At 44.7% G+C, this 22866-nt stretch overlaps 1 protein-coding gene across 2 annotated transcripts in view; it reads left to right on the top strand.

Moving 5' to 3' along the window:
• Positions 1–22601, top strand: part of LOC147891698 (chaperone protein dnaJ 15-like) — a 38598-nt gene extending 15997 nt beyond the window's left edge. For both annotated transcript variants that reach the window (XM_087388106.1, XM_087388105.1), the window contains 6 exons: positions 10322–10372; positions 10521–10610; positions 10703–10811; positions 10908–11056; positions 11209–11262; positions 21457–22601. In XM_087388106.1, the coding sequence (XP_087244232.1) occupies positions 10322–10372; positions 10521–10610; positions 10703–10811; positions 10908–11056; positions 11209–11262; positions 21457–21669 (666 nt within the window). In that variant the 3' untranslated portion in view covers positions 21670–22601. The remainder of the gene's footprint in view (positions 1–10321; positions 10373–10520; positions 10611–10702; positions 10812–10907; positions 11057–11208; positions 11263–21456) is intronic.
• The last annotated feature ends 265 nt before the right edge of the window (positions 22602–22866 follow it).

Raw genomic sequence — 22866 nt, 5'->3', positions numbered from 1 at the left:
ATCAGATCTGATGAATTCTGTACACAGTTCCACATCCACAGGAGGGAAGATGACCTTGTTGAACTCAGTCAGACAGAGGGTCTGGATCTCTGAAGATGTCAACACCGAGGATAGTTTGAGGTTTGGGAAGAAGAGCTGTAAGTCCTACGTAGCTTTGGAAGGTGGAGGTGCCAGATGGATGCGAGATGGATGCCTGGAGTAGGGTGGCCAAGAGCTGCCAAAAATAGCAAGGCCCTCACCAAAAATAGCTAGGTGGCAGGAAGCACTAGGCATGAGTTTTCAAAATCCCGTCAAGTTCAAAAATTAAAATTTACATGGCTCACTCCAAAAGAGAGAGAAAAGATGGAAGGATGGCATGGGGTGGCAAGTGGTGATAGGGTGAACATGTTCACCTCTAGGTCACCCCTGTTCACTCCTAGGTCACCCCTATTCACTCCTATGTCACCTCCCCATGTTCACCTCTTTGTCACCCATGTTCACCTCTAGGTCACCCTGTTCACTACTAGGTCACCCCAGTTCACTCCTAGGTCACCTCCCCATGTTCACCTCTCTGTCACCCATGTTCACCTCTAGGTCACCCATGTTCACTCCTAGGTCATCTATGTTCACTCCTATGTCACCTTCCTATGTTCACCTCTTTGTCACCCATGTTCACCTCTAGGTCACCCCTGTTCACTCCTAGGTCACCCCTGCTCACTCCTAGGTCACCTCCCCATGTTCACCTCTCTGTCACCTATGTTCACCTCTAGTTCACCTCTAGGTCACCCTGTTCACTCCTAGGTCACCCCTATTCACTCCTATGTCACCTCCCCATGTTCACCTCTCTGTCACCCATGTTCACCTCTAGGTCACCCCTGTTCACTTCTAGGTCACCTATGTTTACTCCTATGTCACCTTCCCATGTTCATCTCTCTGTCACCCATGTTCACCTCTAGGTCACCCTGTTCACCCCTAGTCCACCTATGTTCACTCCTATGTCAGGCCTCCATGTTCACCTTGTGTCACCCCATGTTCACCTCTCTGTCACACCTGTGTCACCCCTTGTCCACCCCTATGCTCATCCTATGCTCACCCCTAGTTCACCACATGTTCCCACCCATGTCACCCCTTGTTCATCCATGTTTACCTCTATGTCACCCCTTTTGTTCACCCATGTTCACCTCCCTGTCACCTTGGTTCCCTCTCTTGTCACCCTAGTTCAGAGAGGTGAACATGGGGAGGTGACCTAGGAGTGAACCGGGGTGACCTAGAGGTGAACATGGGTGACAGAGAGGTGAACATGGGAGGTGACATAGGAGTGAACAGGGGTGACCTAGGAGTGAACAGGGGTGACCTAGAGGTGAACAGGGGTGACAAGAGAAGTGAACATGGGGAGGTGACATAGGAGTGAACAGGGGTGACCTAGAGGTGAACATGGGTGACAGAGAGGTGAACATGGGGAGGTGACATAGGAGTGAACAAGGGTCACCTAGGAGTGAACAGGGGTGACCTAGAGGTGAACATGGGTGATAGAGAGGTGAACATGGGTGACAGAGAGGTGAACATGGGGAGGTGACATAGGAGTGAACAGGGGTCACCTAGGAGTGAACAGGGGTGACCTAGAGGTGAACATGGGTGATAGAGAGGTGAACATGGGTGACAGAGCGGTGAACATGGGGTGACCTAGGAGTGAACAGGGGTGACCTAGAGGTGAACTAGAGGTGATCATAGGTGATAGAGAGGTGAACATGGGGAGGTGACATAGGAGTGAACAGGGGTGACCTAGGAGTAAACAAGGGTGACCTAGAGGTGAACATGGGTGACAGAGAGGTGAACATGGGGAGGTGACATAGGAGTGAATAGGGGTGACCTAGGAGTGAACATGGGTGACCTAGGAGTGATCAGGGGTGACCTAGAGGTGAACATAGGTGAACATGGGTGAACTGGAGGTGAACACGAGGTGAACATGGGTGAACAGAGGGTGAACCTGGGTGACAGAGGGGTGAAGAGGGATTAAGGAGAAGTATGTGCCAGAGAAGGCAAGGGCTGTTTCCATCTTGCCAGAGAAGGAGAAAAAAAACTCAGTTTTTATTGATCTCCCACCAAAAGAGCACAACTTGGCAGAGAGTAGAACCTTGATAGGGTTAGGAAAAGGAATACATTGTTTTTTTTTTTTGAATGAATAAAGATTCAAATAATAGGAATGGAAATCGTTATCCAAAGAGAGAGTCAATGAGGATGATACTTATTTACCTGTGAGCCATTTACGGGTGCTGGTAATTTCTTGCCCTCCAAGGTGGCCAAATAAACCCCTCCACTGGGAATAATCCTTGTGATAAAGAAGGGCCCTGTCCAGCCACTGACAAATTTGGGTTTATGCTTCAGGAACTTAGTGGAATATAACAAGACCAAGTTGCCAACTTGGAATTCCCTCTTCTTGAGATTTCTGTCATGCCATGCTTCTCGAGCAAGGATTGCTTCACGACGATGTTCATCCAAGGCTTCAAGATCCCATAATCTCTCAAGTGTGCATGCCTCCAAGTTATCATCCATCTCTGCCATGACCCTAGTGGTCTTGTATGCTGTTCTGTAAGCAAAAAGAGCGGCTGGTAGTAGAATATCCCAATCTGCCAAGGATTGAAGCCGAGCCACAATATGAGACATGGTCCGATCGGAGCTCTTGGCCAAACCATTGGCTCGAGGGTAGTATGAACTAGAGGTCTTGTGAACAATTTGCAGTTGGGTGATGAGGTCAGTAATGACATTATTGAGAAAGTGGGTACCTCTGTCACTCATCAATTCCACAGGACATCCAAACCTAGAAATGATTTGATCATACTAGAATGAGGCCACAACTTGAGCAGTGCAGGTCTTCGCGGCCTTCGCCTCCACCCATTTAGTGCCATGATCAGTAGCAATCAAAGCATACTTGTTCCCTCTTCGAGTTGTAGGAGAGATGGGTCCAACAAATCCCCATCTATAGAAGGGTGGTACAGGGTTGGATGGCTGAAGGGGAAGGTACTCCCATCGGAAACGCCAACCCTCGACATGAATGGAGAAGAACTTCAACCACATGACACAACTAGGTGAAGGGAGGGGAGGGGAGGAGAACACAACGGGAAGAGATCTTAGAGAAGCGAGCCCTTTTGGGCTTTGTACCTCTCTCTTCTTCCTGTTCGTTTCATGGAGTGACATTAGACTTTGTCCGTCGTTGTAGAGAGAAGATAAATTCATAATTCCAGCGCCAACTCTCGTGGAGGTCGCTTAACTTCAAGTGGATTGAAAGACCACTCCAACGACGTTCGCTAGGTCAGCACGTCTGTCATAGGTGTTGGAAAGGTCACCTCCCCATTTGTAAGCCCCCAAATGAGGAGAGCGTGGGGACGGAGACCTAGGGCAGGATGTGCCCTGGATGTGTGGATCTGGGACAGATCTGGAGCATTCATGGTTGGTGGGGTATCCCAAGGATGAAAGGCTGCATTAGGAGTAGCTCATGTGCAGGAAGATGGCGGGGACACATTGTCTTGGATCAGGCCTGGCATGAGGCACTCAGAGGACAGCTTCAGGATGTCACAAAGGTGCGGTACAGGCAGGTCAGGAGCGCAGGTGTACGGATCAGGCTGGCGCAGCAGAACCAGGGTGAACAGGCGCTGACATGGCGGGGGGATGGAGCAGCACATGGCAGCCCATATGGAGGGCTGGTTGGGCTGGGCAAAGCCAGCCAACCAGGTCCTATCGAGGGCTGGCCAAGGGCTCAGCCCTTGCATGGAAGTGTGGGCCAAAGGCCCTAGAAAAGAGAGCCCCAAAGGGGCGTCTATATACAGTCCAGGTCAGGGCCTGGTCGGCCTGTTTGGGTCGGCCATAGGCAGCCTGACTGGTCGGTTTTATGACAGGCCTTAGGGCCTATAAAAGCAGAGGCACTTGCCTCATTTCAATATCCAGCAGCCAGCAGTTCCAGGGCAGAAAGGAGCAGCAGGAAGCCTACTCTCTGGGCCTATCTACAGGAGGTGAGAGAGTGCAACAAGGGCTGCAGACTTAGCCAGGAAGGGCTGGACCTTGGCTATCTTCTAGGGCAGCAAGGTGCTGAGATCATCACACCTTCTGGAGCAGCCATTCACAAGCAGGTTGGAGCAGTGGAATAGCTATCTTGGGGCCTACATTGAGGAGGACCAAGGGGACCTGTGTGGTGCAGACAAAGCTTGGCAGGGGCTGCCCACCTAGGCTGATTCACAGGCAGTAAGGTGGAGAAGAATACACTGGACGGAAAGTCTACAGACGCTCGAGGTGGAGCACGCGGGCTCGAGTCTAGAGATAGCCAGCAGATAGGAGGAGGACCCTGTGGTTAGATCAGAGGACCACACCATTGGTGGGACTCTGGGTCTATCTATTTTGTATTGTGTCCATAGTTTTGGACGGAAATATATTATTTTGGTGGTTTCTCGATCTGGCTGGTTCATTGTCTATTGATGAGTCTGCACATCTATGTGATGCACATTAAGTAAAGAAGTTTGTGATTTCACACCCACACGCACACTGTGTGAGCTCGTGGGCATTACTATAAGTCTTCCGCTGTGCGTACCCTCTGTTGGGTAATTTCTAACAATAGGGAGATGTCCCGGGCAGCTCCACAACACGTACGACCAACAACGCCCACGACTGAAGCTGCTCCAACAGACTTGGCACAAGGTAGCGACAATACGACTACAGACCTAGCCACAAGGCAATCCCGACAGCAACATCGACTCAAGCAAAGATTTGCAATGAACACAACAGTAGTGATGCTTTGTACATCGACCCCGGGTGTACCTATCCATGCAAAGGTGTCGTTGCCTCGCACAATCCGATCTGCTATTCCGACAGCCCGACACGCCTCACCTCGTGCCCCCATCTCCGTTGCTGCGCTCGTGCATTGCCAAGAACGCCATGCCAATGAACCTTGTCCTGCCCTCGCTGATTTTTGCCTCCACTTGCGGCATTCATTGACGTCCGCTGCCCCTTTCTTTTTTGCAGCTGGCGTCGCCCGCAAAGTACACCTTAGCCTTCAAATTTATTGATCCCTAGGTTAGATTTTTACCAAGGTTAGTTTAGGTGGTTAGGTTAGTAGGTCTAGCTAGGTTAGGTTAGTTCTGACTAGGGTTAAGCGCTTAGGTTAGCCTAAGTCAGTGTCTTAATAGTCTTAGTAGTCTTAGGTTAGGGCTGTCATAGCTATCTTAGGTGACTTAGGACCCCTGCCCCCCAACCCCCCTCCCAAAAAAGAAAAGAAGGGCAAAACTCAGAATTTCCAGCCTTTTTTAAGAGCTTTCCACAGCCTTATTTTGGCTCCTCTTGCCCCCGTTTTGAAGCTTCTTCAATGACCTTCCATTCGAGCCTCTCCATTGACCTTTTTCGTGTTTCCACACACTATCTTAGGTACTCATTACAACATGGATTTGCTATCGATTTCTCCTCTCTTCAGGGCCAATCACCATGCCACCGAAGCATGCCCCTCATGATATATTGCATGATAGTGATGAGGCTGCTTAGTATGAGCAAATGCCTGCCAGAGTGGCTGCATCCACTGGTGGTATAGAGGCTCCTTCCACTCAACCGCGCAGGCAGCGCATGCATAGTTTTTGGATGCCCTTTCCTCTATGCTCCACGGCGCTTTCCGCGAGATAGGACAGGAGTTCAGCCAGCAGCTTACCATAGCCATGGCTATGCAGGATATCGCTCTTGCCCAGATGGGACAACAGATTGGTCAGCGGATCACATCTGCCATTGCTATGCAGGATCATAGTCACAACAAAACATGTTGCTTTTGGAAAGAAACGTTTCGAAACGTTTCTCACGTTTTGAAACGTTTCTATCCCAAAGCAACGTGGCCAAGGGTAGTATTACTGGAAATTCTACATGTTAGGCATCATTTGAACATGCCATGTATTTGTGGGACATATTTTAGACATTTTTGACACTAAAAAGTACAATCAGGCGTTTCAAAACTTTTGCTTTTTTTTTGAAACGTTTCACGTTTCTACGTTTCGAAACGTTTCACCCCAGCAAGGGGAGCTGTCTGAGGAGAGCTTGCATTCGATTTAGAAATACCCCCAAGGTCTCTGATTCATCCATTTGAAGGTCAAACAAATCTTGCTTTAAATTAGACTTCAAATGCTTCATTTTAACACCGAAAAGTGTTTCTAGAGTAAGCCAATTCTCTGCAGCTGACTTACTAACATCAAGATGATAGAAATAATCAGGTCCAAGAGCTCTTCCCATTAAATCGACTGCCTTCTCATCTCTCTGCTCCCAAAGCGATATTTTATCAGCATCAGTGGAGCCTTCTTTTGACTTCTTCTCAGTAATGGCCACCAAATGCCACAACCTTTTTGCATGAATAGCAAACGTGTGGCTAATTGCCATGATGCAAAATTCTTTCCATTGAACATTACAAGGATAGCTCCATGCTTATTCTTTCTAGTCGAATCCATTTTACAGTCTCTGAGGATTGAGAAGGACTCGGAAGCTGGCTTCTGCAAGTATATGAAGAGAGTTCTAGTGTCTATGTTTGTATGAATTCAAGGTGATGCCTTTTGGATTGACTAATGCACTGGCCACCTTCCAGGCACTGATGAACAAGATATTGCAGCCACTTATTTTCAGATGCGTGCTAGTTTTCTTTGATGACATTCTCATTTAGAGTAAGGATAGACGAGCACATTAAGCATGTAAAGCAAGTGCTGGAAATTTTGAGGATGCATTAGCTTTATGCAAAAGCCAGCAAATTCACTTTATGGCAAAGGAGGTTGAGTACTTGGGGCATATTGTGAGTAGACTTGGCATTCGGGTGGATCCCGCAAAGGTGAAATGCATCAAAGATTGGCCACAACCACAAAATCCCATCCAGTTGAGAGGATTTTTAGGTCTTGCTTCCTTCTACAAGCGCTTTATTCGCAAATTTACCAAGAGGGCAGCTCCTCTTACTGACCTCTTGAAGAAGGATGCTTTTTAGTGGTCGAAGGAAGCACAACGCAGCTTTGAAGAGCTCTCACTCATGCACCTATCTTGGTATGCCCTGATTTTTCCCGTCCTTTGTTTGTGGAGGCAGATGCCAGTGGCAAAGGATTGGGGGCTGTTCTTAGGTAGGAACATGGGGTAATAGCCTTTGAAAGCAAGAAGTTTGATGCCAAAGAACTCAATTTGCATGTTTATGATCAGGATATGTTGGCTATCTTGCATGCTTTCAAGAAAGGGCACCACTATCTGTAGGGAAGTATAAAATAGATCATAGGGCACTCAGATTTTTCTCCACCGTGCCAAATTTGTCATATAAGCAGAAGAGGTGGTTGGCTGCAGTCCAATCCTATGATTTTGACATTGAGTACAGGAAAGAGAAGGAAAATGTGGTTGCAGATGCCTTGTCCAGGATGTGGGCTTGCAATTTGTCTGCTATCTCTACCATATATCAGAAGTGGATTCATAGCATTCAAGAAGTGTATATGTAGAATTCATAGAGTTGCAGAAGACTTCTAGTCAGGGTCATCCAGATTTCAAATTGCATAATGGGCTGTTGTGGTGCCAAGACAGGATTTATTTAGTGCCAGACTCAAAATACTGATAGCTGGTTTTGCAAGAAATGCACTCCTCTCCCATGGCTGGACATACGGGTATCACTAAAACATTTGAAAGAATCAAGCAGAGCTTTACCTAGGAAGGCATGTGGACAGATGTGGTTAAATACGTGGCTGAATGCTTGCCTTGCCAACAGAATAAAGTGGACAGCAAATTACCTGCAGGCCTCTTGCAGCCATTACCCATTCAGGAGGGCAAATGGACGGACATAGCAATGGATTTCATCACAGGATTGCCTTCTACAGAGAGGGGATGGGACAACGTCTTTGTTGTGGTGGATAGAATGACAAAACAGGCCCATTTCATACCCACTAAGACCCGGTATTCAGCATCGCAGGTTGCTTGGCAATTCATTGAACATGTCTTTAAGCATCATGGTTCCCTCAGGAAATTGTCAGTGACAGAGATGCAAAGTTTATGGGTCACTTTTGGCAGGAGATATTTACAGCAGTAGGTACTTTACTCACACCTAGCACTGCTTACCATCCTGAGACCGATGGACAGTCGGAAAGGGGAGCAAATGGGTGGAGGAATATTTGAGGCATTTTTGTCATGATACTTAGAAGTCTTGGATAAACGGCTGTCACTTGCTGAATTTTGCTACAACAGTACCAAGCATCTTTCCATTGGCATTAGCCCGTTTGAGGCAATGTACGGATGCAATGCCTTCTTCAATTGGTAACATGGCCGTTAAAAATCAGCAAGCATGGAATGACTTGGAGAGGATGGATGCCCTTCTGCAATTGGCAAAAAGGAATATGCAGGATGCTCAAGCCAAGCAGAAGAAATATGCTGATGAACGCAGGAGATATTTATCTTTCAAAGAGGGAGATTGTGTGCATTTGCGTCTCCATAAAAACCGTTATGCCTCACTAAAAGGTAATACCAACACAAAGCTTGATCATAGGTATTAGGTGTTACGGTCCTTATAGGATCATACGTAAGGTTGGAGAGGTAGCATATCAATTGGAGCTACCCATTACCTCCAAGATCCATGACGTTTTCCATGTGTCTTTGCTGAAACCACATGACAGCATGTCCACGTTCTTCCAGAGTTTCTACCTATGGATGAAGAGGGCCACATCCTCTATGTCCCGGAGCGCATCGTGGGTTTTAGAGACCATGTACTCCGGAACAAGGCCTACGTAGAGTACCTTATCAAGTGGCGGGGACTCCCTGAGGATGAAAATTCATGGCAGCCAGAAAGCATTGTCCAGGACTACCCCTATCTCCTACCGGATTGATTAGTAGTTGCTGTTTGCTGCACTTTTGGACAGCCATGCTGTGATATTTTGAGGGCAAAATTCTATGGGAAGGGATGGCTGTAATGAAGGGGAAAAAGGGCCAAGTTAGAGGTCCTTTAGGTGGAAAATGTGGAGGGACTATATAAGTCTCCATCCACCACCTACTATGTACTTTTTGATGTGACATCTAATCCTATCTACCCTGCGTTCCTCCTTCTTGCCTACGCTCACTCTCTCTCTCTCTCTCTCTCTCTCTCTCTCTCCCCCCTACTCCCTCTCATTCTCTCCCTCTCTTTCCTACCTCATTCTCTCTCTCTCTCCTACCCCCTTCTCCTCCCTTCTTCCCCTATCTCTCTCCCCTTCTGCTAGTCTATCCCCCTCTTTCTCCAAATCTGCCCCTACCCCCTTTTTTTTACATTCTGGGACATTGAAAACATGTAAATAGACATAATGATGCACATAGACTGGGGGAAGCTCTCAAGTCTACCTTCCCATCTGTGACAACGTAAGACAAGGTAAGAGGAACCGTGCCAAGGTAAGGAAGAAGAGAAAGAATTGAGCTGGATGTAGCCAGCTGCCTTCAATATCATGGTCTACAAAGATGGCTCTTGATGCAATTTGAGCTAGAAATTCAATTAATTGTCCAGGACAATGATATTTTCCACATCATGAGTGCGAGTATCCTTGGTTTCAATGCAGGGCATCATGTGGAATTTTCATGTGTGCCCTGGTTGATTTGAGTGATGGGGATTATCAGATATTTCTGTGTATGACTCTAGAATCCCTTAGCTGTAAGGGGTGTGCTACGTATTATCCACCTAGATAATTGAAAGGTTGTTCAATCTACTTTCTCCTCAATAGGCGTTTCAGCTTGATGCTCTTGTTCTTCATCGCTATCTTCTGGGTTGCTTCTTTTACCCTTGCTATGACCCCCCTTTCCATCCCCTTAAAAGGAAATTCCATAGCGGCCCCCGCCACTTGCGCCTTCCTACTTCTGCGGTTTTTTTATAGTTGATGCTTGTCTTCTCCAATCCTACAATGGAAGTATTACTGACATTAATAGATACATCCCTGCGTGCGTGGTACTGATGAAGGCATCCTCTACCTCAACAAAGTCAGCATCAGCGTATGAGATAGTACCACTTGGAACAGTCATAAGTTCACTCTCCAGCCTCGATAGAGGTCATGGATTAGGGCAACAGGCTTAGTGGACATCCTTGTCACTTACCATTGATGCCCTGTCCAAGAAATCCTCTTTAGAATAGTTGTCGGTTGTGCATGTCCGTTGTCAGGAACCTGAATTGACGCACTGATTAGTGTGTCCATAGAATATGGTCTAGTGCTTTTAACTTTTATGCTTTGGCAATTTGCAATTGAACTTTTTGCTAAAGAGTAAGCAAACTGATATGAGATCGTCTTTTTAAGGCAGTGCTTATTTTTTCAGGACCATAAGTCAAGCTCACATCAACTTTCTGACCTTTGGATGTGGACAGCTTTTGTATTTTGAGCAGGAGGATACTGGTGGGCTTGGACTCGCTTTGCAGGTATGGATACTGGTGTGGAAATTTTGTGAGAATCATCCCAATGGAATTCATAGAGTTCGTGAGTCCGCTATTATTGTTTTTGCTGTTTTGCATAATACACCTGGACTTTTTAATGGTGCTTTATGTTTTGCGACTTCTTGCTTTTCAGGAGGATAGTGTTAGAGCTGGCAGAATTACATCTGCTGGGATGTACTTTCTTCATTTTCAAGTCTATCGATTGGATCCAACAGCAAATGCGGTAGGCTAGGGCATATGCTAATTTTTTGGGAGCATTTGTATCCACAAGAAATCTTATGGACAGTATTATCAATTGTTATAATGACTGTGCAGATGGCTATGGCAAAAGATCCAGAAGCAGCTTTTTTCAAAAAGTTCGAAGGCCTTCAACCATGTGAAGTTTCCACCCTGGCAGGAGGAACACATATCTTTGCCGTTTACGGTATTACTGAGTACTCTTAGTCTTTGTTTCTTCCATATTGATCTCTAAGCTTTAGTCTCAAGTAATCTAAGACTTGACTTTCTGACCATTCTGCAGGCGACAATTTCTTCAAGAGCGCCAGCTACACCATTGAGGCTATATGCACAGATGAATTCACAGAATTCAAAGCAAAACTTAAAGATGTAGAATCTCAGATGTTGAGAAAGCGAAACGAGCTACGAGAATTTGAGGCTGAGTATAGAGAGGTTTGATTATTGATGCCTTCAAACACTTCTTTCTTTTGTCATACTACAAGAACACAGCTGGTTCTCTGTGTGGTATTTGTTTATCTTAAACTTTTTATCTATGGGCTTTTGTAGCAGACCTAATATTATTTTCTTGCTTCTCGGGATTGTAGGTGTTGGCTCGCTTTAACGCAGTCACAAACAGATATACACAGGAGAAACAAGAAGTAAGTCATCCTTGCCTGTCAGTCTGAACTCAATTACTTAATAGAGAAGTTGTGCTTCTTTTCAAGACACACTACTTGATATGAAAACCTGTTTACGAAACGTGTTTAGAGGAGATGAGAATAAACACACGAAACATAGGGCAATAATGGTTGGCCTCTAATTGCAAAGAAGTTCAGTTCTATGCCCATAACTAAAATTAGCACATGCTTGGAGGACAGCTTGGGTTTTGAAAAATTCATGGTAAAATAAACCATCTTGTACTTTAAACGTTATGATAGAGGTGAGCTCACTCCAAGATAAAGGGCTAGCATGCTGTTGTGTTGGAGTTTAGAAAATTATTTACAAGTACTAATAGGAGTCCATGAGGGAACCTTGATGTAACCATAACTCTTTAGAGAGAGACATCACATGCTACATGAAGACCCACTAAAACCTTGAGAGAGAAGTATCGGTAGTACACGGATCTACACACGAGCTAGCTTCGTAAAACCATACATGAGATGATGCAGTTGTCAGAGGCTTTGGGGGCATGGTTGTCCATTTTCATTCAATGTCTTCGCGGTCATTGCATGTTTTGCAAGATTGAAATAAGTCATGGCTTGGTATAAGGTTCCAACCCTTATGTTGCCCTCTTCCCGGCTATTGTACAGTTTGTAATCTGTTACCACTTAATCTTTGACTATTTCTTCACGATTAAGCTGGCTGTACAGAAATAAAACCTTTACTCTCAAATCACACACTCTCACACTTCTCCACTCTCACACAGCTCTAGGGCCAAGGACAAGCATCGGGTTGGACTTCCCCGAAGGTATTTTATTACTTGAAAGATTTGAGTACAAAACGTTCAGTGGCTGTGTTCCAAAAATCCAAAACGTGAAGTGAGTACATGAGCTCTCAGGCTCTCTTTCTTGGCAACTCCTCGGGTCTTTAGAAACCCAGTATAGTTGCTTAGCTTGGGCACTGATGATGATATAAGTGTTGCTTTGCTTGCTAAGTAAGTCTTCCTTTTGTTTTTCATGAAAGTTCTTGTTTACCTCTTTTTTCTTCTCTTTCATTTTTTCTTTTATTTTTTTTTGTAAATTTTTGTTCTTTAGAACAACAAAAAATCTAATTTGTATGATTGGACTTATTCTAGTCTTACAAAGGTATATATAAAAACTAGTTACATGCCACTAAAGGGCAACTTCTGCAGTCCTCGAAGCACTTGGTCACGCGAACGTCCTCCTGGATGCTTGTTAGGCTCCATAGCGCTTGGGTTTTTAGTCCCACTTGATACTTGCAATTAACAACTAAAGCACACAACCATGGTATCCATTAATGGCCAACGCTTTCACATGCAAATAATGAACTCTGGATTAATCCTAGTCACTGTGGGCGTCCCCATGAGACAAACATAACACATATGGTTGGCCAAGGCCAACCCTCTTGGTCGTAATTAAGGGGCGCGACCATGATTTAAAGTGCCTTAATTATGGCCAAGTCTCTCCAACCAAAGTTGAGGCACTTTGGTTAACGAAGCTAACCCTCTTGGCGTGAGCCAAGTCTTGTTGACCGCAGTCAATGCTCTGTGACCGAAGCCAACACTTTAATTGCTTGGTTAACCGTGCTTAACCATCTTGGTTGAAGCCAAATCTTCCTAATCGGGGTTGGCTTACTTAAGCGAAGCTAAGTATCTTTGACCAGAGTCAAGACTTTGACCAAATGAAGGTAACTCTTTGAGCATTATTAAATAAAAGAACTCCTCATTAATTATGATCAATAAATGGTCAACTTATGCTTTGACTTTGGAATATTTACAGCTTGGTGACATCCGCTCTATTCGGTTGACCTCGGCTGAAGAGCTTCCTTGTAGACATCCAAAAGCTGTGGGTGATGAGACAACATGTCTTCATCGATCCACTTGGCATCCAATGCTGAATAATTTTTTAACTTTACAAGATGCCTGTAAAATTCATTGCCTTGAGGGCCTTTGTGTACAGTATGGTACACAATCTGCTTTTTTTGATTTCCTCTAGCTCATCCACTTCAGGTGGATCCTCTGTTTCTAGCTATATAGGCTCTGGCCCTTGGAATTTCTTTAGCAGACTCACATGGAAAGATTGTGAATCCTCTAATGCTCTGGCAATGCTAACCTGTATGCAACCTCATTAATCTTTTCTGTAACCTTGAAAGGGCCATAATATCTGGGAGATAACTTTGCATACACTTTCTGTTTGCCTTTAAACTTGCGGAGCCTAGCTTTCTCGAACATCAAAAGTACCCAATCCTCTTCCTTGAGATCTAATTGTCTCCTATGCTTATTTGCAGCTGTTTTATGCTTTTCTTGAGACCTTTCAATTGCTGTCCGGATTTGGCTGAAAGCTGTCTGGGGGTCTCTCACAAACTCATCAGCTGCAAATATTTCATCTTTGGCCCTCAGGATAGGTGGCAAAATTACCTTTCCATAGATGATCTCAAAGGGGGGCTTTCCTTGTAGAGCCGTGAATTGTATTATTGTAAGCGAACTCCACCAATGGTAGGTACTTGTCCCAGTTTAAACCTTGGTCACCCATGTAGCATTTCAGCATATCCAACGCTGTAGAATTTGCTACCTCACTTTGACCATTTGTCTGGGGGTGGAAGGGAGAAGAAAAATTCAGATTCGTCCCCATATAATCAAATAAAGCTCTCTAGAATAGACTGGTTATTCTGGGATCTCGATCACTGACAATGGACTTAGGCATATCATGGTGCTTAAAGATGTGTGCCATGAAAAGCTTAGCCATATGGTTTGCCTTTATGGTTTTGCGAACCGGAATGAAACGATCTTGCTTGCTGAATCTATCAATGATAGTCCCAATCCCATCATTTCTTGATTTGGATCTTGGCAAATAAAAAATAAAGTCCATTGCAATACTTACCCACGGTGCCTGTGGCACGGGAAGAGGCATAAGTAGGCCAGGTGCCTTCCGTCTATCATATTTCAATTTTTGACAGGTAAGGCATTCTGAGAGAAAGTGATGTATATCTTTTCGCATCCCTTGCCAAAAGAAATACCTCTCTAGCGCTTGAGTTGTTGCTGTAATTCCTTTATGCCCAGCATAGGGAGGTGCATGGCATTCCTCCAAAATCTTTTTCCTCATCTCTTGGGTGATGCATAGGCAATCATCTTTCATTAGATACCCATCTTTAAGAGAATAATGACTAGTGGACTACCCCTCTTGAACTTGCTGTAAAACCTCACCAAAATCTGCATCATTAGCATATTGCTCTAGCCTCTCTTTGAGGGTGGTGAATGCTGTCTTTTGAGGAATTCCCCATCTAAAGCTGCATTTTTCTTAGTAAGATCATGAAGTGGAGCGGCTATATCTGCAAAATGCATGATAAATCTTGTGTAGTAAGAACACATGCCTAGGAAACTACGAACTTCATGCACAATTTTCAGCTCTGGCCATTCCTGAATGGCTCGGATCTTTGTCGGATCCATGCGTATCCCATCTTTGGATGTTATATGCCCCAAGTAATGGATCTCTTCCAGGATGAATTCGCTTTTCTTGCTTCACCTCCCCATCTGTAAACCCCCATATGAGGAGAGCTTGGGAGGGGGGGGGGGGGACTTGGGATCTGAAGGATGCTCACATGGGAAGCAAAATGGCTGCCAGGGACAGGAATCAGAGAGATCAAAGGCGCCTGATGTGGAAGGTAGGTGGGCAGGTTCAGGGCCTGACAAAGACCTGCAATGATGGCGCAATAATGGCAGGGTATCCCAGGAGAGAAGGCGAGCCAGGTGGCGGAGCTTGTGGGCAGGAAGACGGGCTGCAGCAAGCATTGTACATGGCGCAGCATTGAGAGGGCAGCCAGCAACCAGGAGTCGACTGTTTGGAGGCTGGTAGGGCGGTCACAGCCAGCCTACCAGGCTTGGAACAGGTCCATGCTATGGGGGGCTGGACCCCACAAGGTTTAAAGGCATATGCCGTGGTTTTATAGCCCACAGGTTGGTGGGGAGGCAAGGAGCAGGTCGGCCAAATAGGCCTGCAAGAGGGCCTCAAAAGGTGAGCCCCCCAGTCGGTTTTGGGGGGGCAGCAAAGTCGGCCAGAAGTCCTTTCTGGTCAGTCAGTTTTGAGGGGTTTCTCCCGTATAAAGGGGCATAAAGTATCCAACAGTGCAGTTTCCAGGAGAGCAGAAATGAGCAGCAAAGCACCATCCTTGGGGCCTACATCCAGGAGGTGAAGGAGTGCTAGTGTTGAAGCGGACTTAGCTTAGAGTGAGGCTGAGACTTGGCTGTCTTCTAGGGCAGCAAGGAGATGAGATCTCTGCACGGAGAGTCTACATATGCTCGAGGTGGAGCACGCGGACTGAGGGTTCTAGAGGAGACTAGCAGATAGAGAAGGACCTTTGGTAAGATTAGAGGACCACACTTTGGTGGGACTATTGTTGTGTCCATAATTTTGGACGGATTCTATATCTGGTTGTGTCTATTGTTGATTTCTAACAGGATAGAGAGTGGAGAGAGCAAAGCGTGAATCCAAAATGTTGTGCTGTACTTTTCTTACCCTTGCAATATCAGTACACGCTTACGGTTATGCACCTTCACACTCTTGAGAATAGTCCTAAGTAGCCCAAGGGGAAAAACCCTAAGTGGGGATAAAAGTTTCCCTTGGGTGACATGTTTCACACTAACCCGCTACTAACATCTTGCACGAAAGGTAAGAGGATCATACTTATTTTGTGACTCTTGGCATGTGATCATGCAGAAAATATTTAAGAAATCCAAACGCTCTTGAAAAAAGTGTTTGAGATGACAAACCTTGGCTTGTTGCATTATTTCCATGGTTACCAGGGAAGGGCGTTCTCCGGAAAGCAAGGTGGAACTGGAACGGCCCCCTTTTTTTGTTGCTCTTTGAAAGTTTAAAATGGGTATTTTAGAGCTTATATAGAAAGTTTAAATCTACAAAATGTTAGTTTCTTTCATTTTCTAGCATGGTTTTATGTCATATGATGACATGGCATTTCGGTCCCCGTCCCCCATTTCCCCTTCCTGGAACTTTCCAGTTCTAGTACCCAAATTTCTGGAATGTTCCTGTTGCTTGGTAACTATGATTATTTCCTCAAGATGGAGGCTCCTCAGGAAGGAGATGGCATCGTCATTTCGCAACCAAAATAAAGAAATTATGGAGGCTTATATGGTGGAGAATTGCACTTTGGCATGAACTCCATGTTGGAAAGGTCACCTCCCCATCTGTAAGCTGGCCAATCAGGGCCTGCAAGTCGGCCAGCAAGAAAGGGATAAGGGGGGTTGGGCAGCAATTCACTTGGCACACAAAACAAGGGGGCTGGGTCCCCACATAAATGCAGAGGGCACACAGCCCAAGGTAAAGGGCATGTGGGGGCGGTTTTAGGGGCAGACTGAGTCAGCCAGAAGGCCTGCTCCAGTCGGCCACTTCAAGGGGCCCTTGGGGCCTATAAAAAGGGAGGCTAAGAGCCTCATAACTCCTCCAACAGCTCAGCAGAAAAAGGAGCAGACAGGAGCAGCCTGAAGGCACTCCCTTGGGCCTCATGATGGTGGTAAAGGAGAGTATAAGGTGTGCTGCAGACTGAGCTCTCAAGGGCTGGACCTTGGCTGTCTTCTAGGGCAGCAAGGTGTTGCGATCTGGGCGAAGAGTCTACATACGCTCGAGGTGGAGCACACGGGCTCAAGTCTAGAGATATCCGGCAGTTAGTAGTACATGGTAAGATCAAAGGACCACACTCTGGTGGGACTTTGTATCTCTCTTTGTATTGTGTTCATAGTTTTGGACGGAAATATATATTCTTTTGGTAGCTTCTATATCTGGTTGGATCATTGTCTATTGATGAATTTGCACATGTATTTGATGCACATAAGTGTAAGATGATTCCACTCACCACACACACTGTGTGAGCTGGGCTATTCTATCAGTCTTCTGCTATGTGTACCTTGTGTTGGTTGATTTCACTCGAATGGAGGTAAATGCGAAGTTGTCCAAGTATGATTCATCTTGCTGGTTGACATGACAGAATACAGGAGCTTTATTGGCAGCCTCATATATCTTTCCAATAGGAGACTTGGCATCAGCTTTCCAGCTGGATTGCTAAGTCAGTTTTTGATGAAACCAAGGGAAAACCACTGTCTAGCTCCCATGAGAGTCCTTAATTAAACACATTTGAGATACTCAGGACCATGGCATCAAATATAGGTCAAGGGGCTTCCTCAAGGGTTACTGCGATTTATTGGGTATGAGATCCACACAACTGGAGATCTTTCTTTGGTTATTGTTTCATGTTGGTTGGTAGCTGAATCTCTTGGCTGTTGCACTTTCTTCTACATAAGGGGAATTGTCACTAGGGCATGATTCTAATTATTAGAATTTACGTGTGACAGCCCAAGCCCTAGAGTGGTAAAAAGGCTAACTGACTGCATTAATTCCTAGATTTACAGAGGGGTGAAAATCTCTTTTGCTAAAAATAGCTCCAGGAGCCACGTTTGGCTAGCTGGCTTGTAAAGCAAGAATCAAAGGAGAAATTTTCTTTGAGGCAAACATAAGAAGAGGGAGAGGCAAGTCACTGACTGGGAGAGTGCTCCAAGGGTAATTTATCACATCGCCTTGCTGATTTTCGATCACCAGGGAAGTTTGTGGGCTGCTAGGGCTGCCAGAAGCTCAAAACCAAATTTTGTTTTTGTGCCAAGACCCTCCAGATCAGTTCATTTTTTGCTGCATACCTGTTGTGCGCGCCTTCTAGAGCCCCTAGGAGCCTTCCAGGCCAGGCACGATCAGTTTCGCAACTTCTCAAGGCTCTTTTGAGCTCCCAAGCAGGCCAATTTGCTTCTTGACTGGGCAAGATCTTGAGTCGCACCTGCCGGGGGCCTTCTGGGGCTGCCAGACTTGCTGTTTACCAGTTTTGCTGCTTCCAGATCCTTCCTAGGGTCAGCACACAAAGTTTTTGCAGAATTCGCACCTATTGGGAGCTGTCCCGGGCCACCAAAACAGGTCGAAATCCTGTTGCAGCTTCTAGGTCTTGGATTGTGTGTTGGGAGTTTATTTGTTTGGTGTCTTTAATTTTCTAATTAAGTGATTTGCTCATAATTTCGGATTTACTGCCCTTTGGAGAACCCGAAGACTGGTGATTGGAGGTAGTCTAGCTAAGATATGATATGAGTTCTAGAAAGGATGATGCTACTATCCTTAATTGCAACAACATAAACTGTATAGCTATCGCTAAAATCTTGTATTCCATTCATAGACAAAGCATATTGAAGTAATGTATCATTTTGTTCGGGAAAAAATTATCTCTGAGGATGTAAGTTTCCTTTATTGTCATTGGAAGGAGAATGCTGTGCAAACCTCTACAAAGACATTCAGCCTTGGGGCATGTGTAACTTTTGAAGCTGCTTATATTGGACTACAGCAAGTGTTGAGACTTTGGACATTTTGGGGAGGGGGCGGAAATCGATGCTGCACCGTCTAGACACCCCGTTTTGTTGCTCACCTGTAAGTCCCGCTAATAAGGAGTAGCCATGGACAAAAGCATAGGTGGTTGGTGGAGCCTCTGGCATAATGCTCGAGCCCTCTGCCTGTTAAGTAGAGAGATTGATGTGTAGACAACAGCATTGGTTATCAACAGACCCAAATAGGATGTATGACAATGTGTAAGTTAGTGCCGACGTTACAATTGGCCACATGGCCTTCCTCTCCTTTTAGGAAAGTAGAAGACAAGGAGCATGTCTTGTGCCCATTACTCCCATTTGCCATCTTAAGAGTGTGCGAGAAGGCTACTGACATCCAGTTGAAGGAGAGTGCGTTCTCTCTCTCTCTCTCTCTCTCATGTGAGTGTGAACAATTCTTGGATTTACATTTGCTTCAGCTGGTTGTGCATGTGAGAAGGTTACTAACATCAAGTAGAAGGAGAGTTTGGTCACTTGTTTGGGATTGTTGTGGAGCTTCTATTTTAGGGTGATTTGGGTAGAATTCGCTATGACACCACTCCAGATTGATCCCATCTTCTAGACGGTCACTTATCTTCATAGGGCTTGGGCCTATGTAGAGGGAGACTATCGAGGTTGGCACTGGAGTAGTTGAGTGTGGGGTCCACATGGCTTGGTATAGACACATATCTAGATGGTTTGGCAGCCGAAGTATCCAGATGGACCGTCTCCCCCCCTTTGAGTACAACTTGGATGCCCTTGATCCCTTGGTCCCATGGGATGAGATCAACCGTATTATACGGTTGGACCTACTCCAGCTTTATATGTCATAGATCTGGGAAGGGGACCATGAGTTCCTTACCAAGATCTAGTTCTACCGCGAGCACTTCGTGAGAGTATTTGGAAGATGGAGTGATTATCAGACCCTAGTATCTAGAGGACATGCGAGCCTCACACGCCTTGAGGATTGCCATCGTACAGATACGGGTCTCATTCTATTAGTTGTGAACATTGAGGCAAGAAGAGCCATAGGTACGCCTAGAGAGCAACGGATTGCAGATTACGCACGATGGATGAGGTGGAGACAGAGGAGCTGTTCTTGTGTACTTGCCTAGTTGATTATGAGATCCAAGGACGGTACCACTGTCTCTTTCAAGAGGGACACGGTTTGTGTTGGCCTTTATCTGATTGAAATGCGGCGACATAGAGAGATCCTACTGTGCCAGATTAGACAGTAGGATGAGATGTACCTTGGGAGACAGGGATGGATTGTGCTAAGCAACACATTACAGATTTCTACGCTTTGAGTCTGCCCTTGGACATTGTGGAGTAGATGATACGAGGGCAGCATGGTTTAGTGGGATGAGGCGACAATGACCAGGGGAGATGCAGCCAGAGATGCAGGGGCCACACATGATGTACAGACAACCAGAGCACAGCTCTACTCGGAGGGGTTCGCCCGAGTAGAAGTGTCACTCTCGATATATGGCCAATCACGGAGATCGTGTCCCCTGCCACAGCGAGAGATGTTCGGCAGACACTGATACGAGATATTTTTGCAGCTCATAGTTTGCTACCTTGGCACCTGGTTATGTGTTTTGATTAGTATTAGAACAATTCTTGGATTTACTTTTGCTTCCACTGGTTGTGTGCACATTGATGCGACTCTTCTCATATGCATGAGAATTGCAGCTTTGATGCATGGCCCATGTAGGTTTAGATTTTGATGATTCCACTTTTTTACTGAAAAGTAAGATTGGAAATTTTAAAGTTTTTGTGGCTTTTTATCTTCTGATTTTCTGTTTGTCTTGATAATCATGCTTTATGGATATTAAAACATAAGTCATCAATTTATGAATCATGAACGTTGAATGTTTAAAACTTAATGTTTGGAATTAGATGTAGGTATGCAGATGCTGAGCATCAATATGTTATTTATACTTTATTTTGAGTAAACTGAAGGCATCTTATTTTGTTTGAGAAAGCAGATGTTTCAATTGATCAAGGGATGTTTCAAAAGATCTTTTGAATCAAGGGATGTTTCAAAACATCTTTTGAATCGATTGGGTTGAACTACTCGGCACAAGGATTTGTAACTTTGGTTTCAGAGAATGTGGTTTAATTTTGGTTAGCCTTCCTTCTAGGTACTACCCCTCGTCATGGCCGAGTTAGCCTTCAGAGATTCAATATGAAGACCTCCAAATTCTATAATCTGCCCATGTGTCTGTCCGGTGCTGAGGAGTCGATGGGGTCATGTTAAGTAATCCTTGATATAGTATGGAGTTGGTGTTGGCACCAGTCTGTCAAAATCTGCATGTACTGTTTTATTACAAATATGATGTATAGCATCCAAGCAGCATGCTTAAAAGGTGAAATATGTCTATTTATCAGTCTGATTGTTAATTCATTATCCAAAGTGTTTCAATCTTCAGCCTATCTCGCTTGCACAGATTACTGCACATTTGGATGTGCAGTTTTTCTGAAATAGCAGCTAGCTTGTTGGTTTGTGGAAAGCATATCTCCAGAGTAGTTTTGGTGGCAGATTCTATTTCCAAATGGTCTTGAATAGCTTGCATTCTAATTGATGAATTCTGTTTCTGGCAATTGAGAATAGGTTCTAATTTATTGTTCTCTAAGTTTGAGGGGCGCGAACAGATCTTCACTATAGGCAGTAGATTTTTGTAAGATGCAATCTGGATAATCAACGGCTCCCAATTTTAATGAATTGGCATAAGTTGCTCAACATCAGACATATTAATTTGCTTCATTGCAGGTTGATGAGCTGCTGAAACAACGGGATATTATTCAGTCATCGTTTTCATGCACGCCAGTTTTGAAAAGAAGCATGAGCAGTACGAACCTGAAGTTTTCAAATGAAGAAGGGAAAGACGATGCCATGTTGCATAAAGAGGATACACATGCAGACAAGGACAAGTCACACAAGAAGAAGTGGTTCAACTTCAAAACTGACAAGAGGACATTCTGACAGAATCTGGATGCTTGATTTTAGTCTTTGCTTCCCATAAGTCTGCACAGTATATGTACCTTTCCTTTGTATGCAGATGCTACTGTATTTTTTGGTGACTTAATGAGCATAGTGCCTGGTGAGTGACTTACTACAGGCGTCCACATTTTTCTCATCGCAATCTGCATGCCATCAACTAGAGAGTGTAAATATGAAATGCTGCCTTGACATATACATATTTTGTGCCAAATATGGAAATGGTACTCTCATTTTCAGCTTACTTCCAGAGATTGTCTGGAGATGACTGGCACCAAATAGGTCAGCATAAAATTCACGGACTTTAAATAGAGGAATAGGGTGGTTGATTCGTTCTGTCACCCAGCTATTCTTTCACTGTCAGAAGTGCAGTAAGTAGTTCTCTTTGTCAATGGAATGCCAACAATATCAAGCTGTGGTGCAAACTTTGAACATGAGATTGTGATGTATTATCATTTCAATGTAACATGTATTGGATTTGATGGTATATAGCTAAATTGTTAATTAGTGCATTTTGGATATGACATCTCGACAATGGTGCTTTTGAGACCTTCGGTCCATTAGCCTATCAAATACATTGACTGAAGTTTGGGTTGGTTGTTTGCATTTTTCCTCAACATGATCTGCAGGGCATAAATTTGGAATGCTGGCTTGGCATACAAAATTTGTGCCAAATACAGAAATTTCAGTTTTTCCCAGCTTCCATTACAGAGAGTGTCTGGAGATGATTGGGACTGAATATTCAGTGGAAAGTTACAGGCTGCAAACATGGTTTATTCATTCCATGTAACCCAGCTATTCTACACTCCCAGGATAGCTGTAAGTAGTTGTCTTAGTTGATGGAATTTCAGCAACATCAAGCTATGGATTAAACTTTACTGCAAACATGAGATTGCGATGTATTATCATTCAGACTAAAATGGATTTCGTGAATAAGTCTTTTTTGTCTTATACATTTTGGGTATAAACTCTTATTGAAATCTGTAAAGAGGGCGCTACTGTGACGTTGTGTGCTTATGGGATTTTGTTCACATTCTGAAAGTTTGCGAAGAGAGTAAGTCTTGCAAAGATTTCCAGGCTGCAGTAGAACCTGCAAATCTATTGTTGAGATTTTGTTAAATATGACAGGAATTTGGATTTTGAGATACATTGAAGTTCTTTCTTAACACAGTTTGCATATGA

This window comes from Dipteris shenzhenensis, chromosome 17 (assembly GCF_047967505.1).
Source record: "Dipteris shenzhenensis isolate YYH24624 ecotype China chromosome 17, Dip_SZ_1.0, whole genome shotgun sequence".
NCBI lineage: Eukaryota > Viridiplantae > Streptophyta > Polypodiopsida > Gleicheniales > Dipteridaceae > Dipteris > Dipteris shenzhenensis.
Note: the sequence above shows the minus strand (reverse complement) of the source record. Positions and strands in the feature narration are given on the sequence as shown.